The sequence below is a fragment of the Augochlora pura genome, chromosome 3 (assembly GCF_028453695.1).
Source record: "Augochlora pura isolate Apur16 chromosome 3, APUR_v2.2.1, whole genome shotgun sequence".
Classification (NCBI taxonomy): Eukaryota; Metazoa; Arthropoda; class Insecta; order Hymenoptera; family Halictidae; genus Augochlora; species Augochlora pura.
Genome location: NC_135774.1, coordinates 21,580,330 through 21,590,451, shown reverse-complemented (window position 1 = coordinate 21,590,451; position 10,122 = coordinate 21,580,330). Strand labels below are relative to the sequence as shown.

Below are 10,122 nucleotides of genomic sequence, written 5' to 3'. Positions count from 1 at the left end.
TAGTAGTAGGTAGTTTCTTTCCTTCAATGTTCCATAACACTTGTGGGAGAATATACCAATTGCCATCAAGCATATGATTAAAATGATGCCACCTACAAAAATGTAAAGCACATGATGCAACCATAGAAAACTATTTATATTATGCTTTCCCCCAAATAACTTTTTAAATGTAATTTACCTTTGAATAGAATAAGAATTGATATAAAATATTTACCTACGAAACTGAGACCATCAAACTGCCGTTCATTGTGAGGAAGAGCTTCCTTTGTTGACACTGGAATTGCTGTTGTAACAGTTGCTGGTGAAACGGTAGTCAGTTTACTAGTAGTGCTACTAGTAGTACTAATTATTGGTTTTTCAGTAGGTTTATTAGATGTAGTTGATGGTATTTTAGTTGTTGCAGTTGTCGGTTTTGTTGCAATTGTCGGTAAAGGAGTAGTTATCTCGGAAGTATTAGTTTTAGTAGCATTGGTAGTTTTAACATCAGGAATAGTAGTAGTAGTGGTATTAACTATCGGAGTAGTAACATTAATTGTATCTAGAGAAGTATGGGAAGAAATTGCAGTAGGACTTCCTGAAGTTACAGGCTTTCCAGGCTCTGTAGTAATTTGTGTTTGACTGTTCACAGGTATATTTCCTTCATTTGTCGGAGCAGCTGTGTAAAGAATTAACAGGACATAGATCATTAATATGGGTAATCATTCATGTCGTCATTCATAATATTTACACATTAGCTAAAAATTAAAATTACGCAAACAATAAATTCTCTTCACTAACACGTTATTTCTATAGAAAATAAAATTGAATGATTAATTTTATTGTGTTTGTACTCTTTAAGTTTGTGAAATGTATTTATTCAACAATGCTAGTAAAAAATATCGCGTAATAAATTATTATTTGTTGATACATTGTATGTTTCAATATGTAAGAACAATGTTAAAAAAACATAGGGGTAACAAATTTTAAAACTCAAAATGTTGTATCATTTATTAGAATGTCTTAGGATTCTTGAAAGCACGATATGCTGTTATACAAACCAACGCCAGTCTTACGTACTGGCCGAACTATAAGATATAATAGTGTGTACGTGACCGTAGAATATGAAAGTTACACAAAATCAATAATAGTACTAAACCTCTATGGAAAAGCATCAGAGAACGTCGTAATAAACCAAGAAATTCGAAACAAGCTATTAGAAATCATTAAACTACGAAACGAAATCAAATACGTCTATGTTTCTAGAGGCTTCGAACGATATAGCGGAAGATTGTTTGGTGTTAGTGCAAACAAACGTTCGTGATCGCTGCGTAAAATTACAAGATTGGTAGAATATCATTCTTCCGCATCCTTTCACCTCATCAGGTAGCGTGTATAGTTTACTTTCCACACGTGTGAACGGTATATCAGACAAACTATATGCCGAAAGATTTTACAGAGAATGTCTTATACGTGTTAGGCATTCTTAGAGACACGAAACGATAATAGACTCTACGAAAGCAATACGGCAAGAAACTTTTACACTTACCATCGTTCCTCGCAATGCTGCAGACTGCTATAGTCAGGAAAATGCCAAATAGACACACTAATCTCATTTTGTTAGCTAGATAAAACCAGTTTCGACCAACAATTTACGTATACTCTTCAAAGAAAACAGGTGTTAAACAGAACTCTTGCAACAACGCGTCACAAATGCGTCCAACGTAAGCTTCTGCTGAAATTGAACTGGTCGCTACCCTCGGCTTCCACCAATTGCAACTCTATAAGGACAGTAGCGACGCTACGTAACTTTACATTTTGAACACTCTCCCTAGATGGCATACATGGTATGCGGGCGTGTAAACATTATTAGAAAAATGTATTCTTTGCCTTTTTCTTGGAAGGTTTAGAATTGAAATAATAAGTGTAGCGTCGCTTGGTTTATATATAAAAATATTTGATTATTTGATTACAGAAAAATATGTAAGCACAGAGAACGGTATGACGAATGTACGATTCGTAAAATTTTGTTAACGTGTTCGAACTGAGATATATTTCGTAACATATTTCAGATGTATGTACACATGTATGTATTTCAGAGTGTAACGATAGTTTTACAAGAAATTATATTAATCATTTTTCATAAATTCTCCAACTATAAAAGTACACCAACGTTTCTATCGAAGTGATTGCTTTGAAAGAAACTGACAATCGATTTAGGCAAAATTTACGAAAATCGTGTCATTGAAACGATACAATGCATAAGGATTCTTGAAATCAGTGTAAATTACGTGTACACAAACCCGATGCCCGTCAAGGAACCTCTATACCGTTTCACATTGAAAATTTATATATCGATCAGAATACTCTGCGACCGCCTGGTATGCATATTGTCGTGGTACGGTTGGTGGTGAAGTAGGGAAAAAGTGCACCAATCGGCAAAGAGCACAGAAAAACCGGTGCACATACCAACGAGCATATGGACTTAACGTTACGGTTCGCGTTCTGGTGTTGTTCGCGCCGGCCTCTGCAGGGAATTCTAATAAAGTGGCGGCCTCTGCCGTCGGATATAGAAATCGAAAAGGAACGGTCGGGAATGCCGATGATGCGCGCACAGCGGTCTGCTGGATCAGTGCTAGTGCTTGATGCGAGGCGAGTGTGTACGGTGGTGCACGGTCGCTTCGCCGATACGGGTTTGCACAGACTGTTTTCGTTCTGTCGCTTCGCTAAAGCGTGTTCGTACTACTTGCCGCGACTGTGCGACCAACGTAGAGAGTAGTGCAAGCAACGAGGGCGTATGTAGAACCTTAGTTAGCGACGGGAGAGGGATCGAAACCGCGAACGGCAGAAAGACATCGAGTCAAGTAAATCGAAAAGATCCGCGAGTGAGACACAGTGGAGGAACGTAGGGCAGGGTGGCTCGCCACCAGCCAACTACGAATAAAGGGCAAGAGAAATGGGCCGGTCCGTACTTACGTGATAGGAGGTGCATGAGCGCGCGCGCGCTCGCACTCGTTCCGCGTGTGTATGTGCGTGCGTGTGTCGTCGATGTGCCAGTGTGTCCGTGAGGAAGGGGTGAGCAAGGGTGCGAAATAGTATCCCTGTATTCCGAAAGTGATATAAAATCAGCGGAGCCTAACTCGGAGAAGCCAAGGGAGCTACGTACAACTATCCCCTGCGACGATCCCAAGATGACAGCCAACTATATTTTTCTGACGCTGATTAACGCGGCTTTCCTCTGCCTCGCATCGACCATACTCTCGGAATCAGCCGGAGCCTCTTGCAAGTGGTTGTCCGAGGGTGGCAACGACACCCGTTCCGCGGACTGCACCCTCAGAGTATTGGATCCTGCCGCGATCACAAGCCTCGTGCCGTCCCTTGACGGGGCCCTCAAGCTGCGAATACGGTGCAGCGACGTCCATCATTTCGAAAGCACGTTCAACGCGCAAAGCTGGCAACGTTTGACCAGTTTGCACGATCTGCACGTGGATGGCTGTAAAGTGTTGCGTGTACCCGAAGGTGCTTTCCAACCGCTTCTCGAGCTGAAACGTCTAACCATGCAGACCTTCAATTCCGCCTGGGGTGCTGGTCGGATTCTCGAGTTCGCGCCCGACTCGTTTCTCGGTCTGAGGGAGCTTCACACCTTGGAAATTGTCGAGAGCAATTTGCATACGCTTCCAGCGAATCTCCTTTGCGGACTGGATAATCTTCAGACGCTGAACCTTACCGGGAACCGACTGCGCGACACCAATGACATCGGGCTGAGCCGCCAGGACCTACCACCCAACGAAACCACCGAGGCCTGTCGCGCGGACGTACGGGTTCTGGATTTGTCCCGGAACGAGATTACACAGTTGCCCCAGAACAGTCCGCTGGCTGGTCTGCGGCAACTGCAAGAGCTGCACCTGCAGCGGAACGCGATCGTAGAAATTGCCAGTGACGCGCTCACCGGGCTGACCGTTCTGCGTACTTTCAACGCGAGTTATAACTCCCTGGACTCATTGCCCGAAGGGCTGTTCGCCAACACGAGGGACCTCCGAGAGATACACCTGGCGTACAATGGCCTCCGCGACCTGCCGAAGGGTATATTCACTCGACTCGAGCAGCTGCAGGTCCTCAATCTGGCCGGTAATCGGCTCGGCAGCGACCAAGTCGACGAAACCACGTTCCTCGGTCTGATCCGTCTGATCGTTCTCGACCTGTCCTACAATTTATTGACGCACATCGACGCGCGTATGTTCGAAGATCTTTTCTGCCTGCAGATACTCGATTTACGAAAGAATTCCATAGATCGTATCGAGAGCGACACGTTTTTTCCGCTCCACAATTTGCACACCCTCGAGCTGTCCGACAACAAGCTTCACACCGTGGGAGAACGACTTTTTAACGGCTTGTTCGTTCTAAACCGCCTGACGTTGTCCGGCAATTCTGTAGCGAGCATCGACCCGCTCGCGTTTCGCAACTGTTCCGATTTGAAGGAGTTGGATCTGAGCGGTAACGAGCTCACCGCTGTACCCGACGCGCTCCGCGACCTCGCTTTCTTGAAAACCCTCGACCTCGGCGAGAACCGGATCAGCGATTTTCACAACGGCTCGTTCCGCAATCTTCATCAGCTAACCGGTCTCCGATTGATCGGGAACGAGATCGGGAATCTGTCGCGCGGGATGCTCTGGGACCTGCCGAACCTGCAGATCTTGAATCTCGCCCGAAACAAAGTGCAGCACGTCGAGAGACACGCGTTCGAGAGGAATTTACGGCTGGAGGCGATACGATTGGACGGGAACTTCCTGTCGGACATCAACGGCGTGTTCACCAGCGTTACCAGCTTGTTGATGCTAAATCTTTCGGAGAATCATATCGAATGGTTCGACTACGCGTTCATACCGGGGAACCTGAAATGGCTGGACATACACGGCAATTTCATCGAGAGCCTGGGAAACTACTACGAGATTCGCGATTCGAAAGTGAGAACCTTGGACGCCAGTCATAATCGCATCACGGAGCTGTCTCCGCTGTCGGTGCCCGATAGCGTCGAGCTCCTCTTTATAAATAATAATTACATTAGCGTCGTACGACCCAATACCTTCGTCGACAAGGTAAACCTAACCAGAGTCGACATGTACGCGAACATGATCGAGACAATGGAATTGACTTCGTTGCTGTTGACTAAAGTCCCAGAGCATCGACCGCTGCCGGAGTTCTACATCGGCAGCAACCCGTTCAACTGCAACTGCTCAATGGACTGGCTGCCGGCGATCAACAATCAAACGTCGACCCGAGAATATCCGCGCATCATGGATCTCGACAATGTGATGTGCCGCATTTCCGGCCCACGTGGCGTCGCCAACGTGCCCGCCTCCACGGCCCGATCGGAACAATTCCTTTGCCGTTACGAGGCCCATTGTTTCGCCCTCTGTCATTGCTGTGACTTCGACGCGTGCGACTGCGAGATGACCTGCCCGGCTGGCTGTAAGTGTTACAACGATCGCACTTGGAATACGAACGCTGTGGATTGTTCCGGCCTCGGAGTCGAAGAGATACCACGGCGGATACCGATGGACGCGACCGAGGTCTATCTGGACGGTAACGTGTTACGCGAGTTGCAAAACCACGTGTTTATTGGACGCAAGAATATGCGTGTACTTTACGTGAACGCTAGCAGCATCGAGTCGATACAGAACCGTACGTTCAACGGTTTGAACAATCTACAGATACTTCATCTAGAGGACAATAGAATACGCGAGCTGAAGGGTTTCGAGTTCGAGCATCTTTCGCATCTGCGCGAATTGTATCTGCAGAACAACGTGATAGGATATATCGGTAACCTGACGTTCTGGAAGTTGCATTCCCTGGAGATATTGAGACTGAGCGGTAACCGATTGGTAACCTTCCCGGTCTGGCTTGTCAACCTGAACGCGCGGCTAGTCGAACTGTCTTTAGGCGGTAATCCATGGTCTTGCCGGTGTAAATTCTTGCAGGAGTTGTCGGGTTGGGTTTCGGACAATGCTCACAAGATCGTGGACGCGAGCGACGTTTGGTGCTATTACGGCGGCGACGCGAGACCAGCTTACAGGCGTCGTTTGAACGTCAACGAGACGGTCTGTTCGGATTACTTTTCCGAGGGCGGCGTGATCGAGAGTATCATGTTATCCGATTATTTGCCCCACGTTGCCGCCACACTGTCGGCGGTGCTGGTTCTCTTGGTAATCATAGTACTTGCGTTTATATTCCGCGAGCCGGTCGGTGCTTGGGCTTACTCGAAGTACGGATTACGATTCTTGCGCGCGAAACCCGGTAAATCGACGGGTACGGCGACGATACCGTCGGCCGCGCCGATGACATCGTGCTGCGACGGCGACAGGGAACGTCAGTACGATTGTTACGTCTGTTATAGTCCGAACGACGAGGACTTCGTGCTTCACTCGTTGGCCGTGGAACTCGAGCACGGCACCGCCGGTCTGAGACTCTGTCTACACCATCGCGATCTGCCTTGTGTACTCCGTAGTTCAGCCCCGGCACCGGTCGTCCTGGAAGCGGTCGATGCGTCCCGTAGAGTATTGATAGTTCTAACTCGTAATTTCTTGCAAACCGAATGGTCGCGGTTCGAGTTCCGTGCGGCGCTTCACGAGGCGCTCCGCGGCCGGACCACTCAGTTGATCGTTGTACAGGCTGGTCATGCATGTCCGGAAGTGGAACGCGATCCCGAGCTGCGGCCGTACCTGCGAACCGCGGCGGCGATACTCACGTGGGGCGAGAAGAGGTTCTGGGAGCGTCTGAGATACGCGATACCACCGGCGAATATGGGAGACATATCCATGGAGAACAAATCGTCGCCGCTCGTTTACAAACGCAACATCAATACGTACACCCTGGACGGTGTCGGCAGCGAGAAGACGACCATGTCGACGCTGCGAGCGCAAGAGAGGCAGAGGACTTTCTTCAAAGACTCGTCCCCAACAACCGCATTAATGTTGCAGCATGCGCCGCCCGCCTATTCCTGCGGCACGGTTTCAATGCCGCAACAGCAACTGCCACCTTCATCGCCGCAGCCTAGGCTGACCGTCAATCACGCCTACCGAGATGCGGTTACTGTACCAGGTAGCAATCTCATCGCCACGAACACGACGGTGAGCAGCGGCAGCAGCGAGGATCACAGGAGACCGCTGTCCGAACACATATACTCGTCCATCGACTCGGATTATTCGACGCTGGAGAGAACTGCCTGGAGACAGCAACAACCGCCGCCACCGCCGCCGCCACCATCTTCCGGCCAGGCCTATCTCGTCTAGCTCCGCGCGAATTGTCTTCTGCTTGTGATACATTTCCCCGTTGGAAAAAGCTTCTCCCGCTTTTCGTGTCCGCGCCGCAAAGGGGAGGGATTGACGTATACTCACGGTGACGGCGACAGATATTTCCCAAGTTTTTTTCTGATCGTGATCAACGCGATAACCTTGGATAGTTGATAAATGATAGATATATTTTCGATTACAATTCGTGTATCGAGTATCGGAGGTTACGGGATAAACGAAAAAATTTCGTGTTGGTACCTCTAAAGATTATCGAGCTTTCGCTTTGTTATACGGCCTTCCCGCGACGGGAACACACGACGGGGTAGTCTCGCGATGGTACATACGATTAGCCGTGCACCGATAACTACTTTGGAAATATTTGTTTGCGACGATTCCTTTCTCTACCCGTCGAGTATGCTCGCTGTTGCTTTGTTTCATCGGTAAAAGCGTGATTGTCCACTTTTCCACTTGTACCGTTTCCTTTTCTCCCTTGCGTTCGCTCTATTTCCTCCACCCTTTCCCTCTCTTTTGTTGTCTTTCATCCTTCTTTGCTAGATATCAGAACCACAACCTACATCTCTCTCGTTCTCTCTCTTCCTCTCTCTTTCTCTCTCTCTCTCTCTCTCTCTCTCTCTCTCTCCCTCCCTGTTCTCTCTTCTCTCTTTCTCGCTCGCTCTCTTCGAGAACAGATTGCGCGCGCGCAATACTGTACTATGTGAATTTCTGAATGGCGTCTCGCGAGAACCTAGTCCGACTGGGACTCTTCTATTCCCTCTTCCACTTCGCTTGACGACTTTTCACTGTGCAATAAAGTATAAACAAGCCGTCTCCTTTGCGCGAAAAATCGCCGGGTAATCGTCTTAAAACGGCGATTCGTTTCCACGCGTGTACATATTTATTATAAAATGAAAAACGAGAAAAAATGCGCAATATGTAAATAGGGCCGCAAGCTGTATACGCGCGTCAGGCGTATATGTGTACGTATGTACATTGTACATAACTATAATACCAACAAAAACGATAACGTCGATCTGGCGTACGAGTTCCGCCGCGGTAGAAAGTTTTAGCTTCAATTTTCAATTCTCGACTAGGTAGAGTGACCTTTTTGTAATTTTATATGTCCAATCCGAATGTTGTATGATATGTAAATATGTATATCTCGGACGTCGCCTCGTGTAAGATATTATTCATCGCGTAAGAATGACAACAAAAAAACGATAATTAAGAGTGAGAAGCGAAAAAAGCATGCGCCCGCGACACCGTGAACACAGAGACACGCATTTTAGCGCATGCGTCGTAAACTTAACTGTATACTTGATTTATTTAAATCTTGTGAATAAATTTATAAAATACGTTATTATTATACACCTGCGAATCGTATATCTGATTAATGAACCCCATCCTGTCTGCCCGAAAATTATGTTAGAACCGCCGGCCGCGTACATTATATTATCGCTATCATCGTTCACCGTTCGCCGTTCCTATTTCTATTGTTAGAGAATCGATCTAAATCTTCATGTTTTTAAGTTCAGTATTATCTTCCCGGATGTTCTTTTTCGCGATACTCGCTGCCCGTATAATTTATAATTAATTCGATTAAATTTCGAGATTTTGTGACTTTTCTTGATTTTTTCAAGTTAATTTTTCGATATGCTTGCGCGTTTGAAGCGCTTGTACGCGTTCTATTGTAACAACGAAGATCGATTTCAATATATTTCGGACTAAATCAAACCGGAACCTATTTTTCGAAGAATTACAGTTCGCAGAACTCGAAGAATACGCAATCCCGGGCGAACCTCGCCTTTGTTTGCTTTCGAATGTATCTATTCTATCCCACGTTTGATCAGAATATTTGCAAATATATTCTGTGGAAATAACCTGTGTAACGGTGTTGTTTCTCGTACAGCCGGTTATCGTTACATATACTGTACTATATACTATATAGATTGCGAACGGAACATTGATCCTAGTCAGCGCCACCGCGCACTCACTGCACACCATCTGCACACTTACATTATTAATGGGCCTACACCACTACCGCAGCCTGCACGTACCACGGAGACCAATGTTTCTATTTGGAAAATCTGTTTCTTTCAACGGACAAACAGGTGAAAATCGTCGGGCTCTGGTTGTCGCGGGGAATGCGACGCGAGACCCCGGTAAAGGGTCGTGCGAGGATTGCGTCGGGTCGGGTTGCGCATTCACACAAGAAATTACTTCCGTTCGATACCAATTCCCCGAGAAAGTTTCTGTTCTTGAAAGTTTAAACGCGCCGTTTATAGGACGGTAATAGGAAAAAAAGAAGCGCAGAACATCCGCATCCAGCTAATGCAGCTCTTTTTATTTCGCCTAGTGAGACTACGAGTATAGGAAATAAAACCGGCCCGGAAAGTTTACCGGTAAAGTTCCGAGACGCATAGTTTGCGTAAGTGCCGATGGAAATCTCGGTGTATACTTTGCCGCTCGTTCTTTTTTTTCCGGGCAAAGCGATCCAGGTGTCGTTCAGAGCCCCGGCCGTCTTATAAATATTTCGCAAAAATATGATTTCCGCGGTGCTCCTGCAATCGAGATCTCGAGTGGGCAAGTCCGTACGAAACCAGTTTTCTCGGTTCCCGCGGAATGTAAGTACAACTGTAATTACTTACACCATACTTAGCTGGCCACGTGATCGGATCTAGCGCTGGCAGGGATCGAGTCTACGGGCGCTCGGCGCGCCAATCTTTGCGGTATCACACGGTCGCACCAATTTCCGTTCCGTTCCGTTCCGTATCGTGGTAAGAGCGGCGGCAAGGCGGGTCGATTCCACGAGGTTTGCTCTCACTGCACGACGCAATTCAGGAGAAAGGGAACTCACGAT

General features: G+C 47.1%; 2 protein-coding genes across 2 annotated transcripts in view; one reads left to right on the top strand and one right to left on the bottom strand.

Annotated features, from left to right (window-relative positions):
- The window catches only part of LOC144478706 (uncharacterized), a 16,677-nt gene extending 14,921 nt beyond the window's left edge, over positions 1-1,756 (bottom strand). The window contains exons 1-3 of the mRNA XM_078196865.1: positions 1,526-1,756; positions 215-655; positions 2-92 (exon numbers count right to left, since the gene is read on the bottom strand). Of these exons, the coding sequence (XP_078052991.1) occupies positions 2-92; positions 215-655; positions 1,526-1,592 (599 nt within the window). The 5' untranslated portion in view covers positions 1,593-1,756. The remainder of the gene's footprint in view (position 1; positions 93-214; positions 656-1,525) is intronic.
- A 733-nt stretch (positions 1,757-2,489) lies between these two features.
- Positions 2,490-8,634, top strand: Toll-7 (Toll-like receptor 7). Its single transcript, XM_078196864.1, has one exon. It carries the CDS (start codon positions 3,168-3,170, stop codon positions 7,263-7,265), a length of 4,098 nt encoding a protein of 1,365 aa, XP_078052990.1. The 5' UTR covers positions 2,490-3,167; the 3' UTR covers positions 7,266-8,634.
- Positions 8,635-10,122: the final 1,488 nt, after the last annotated feature.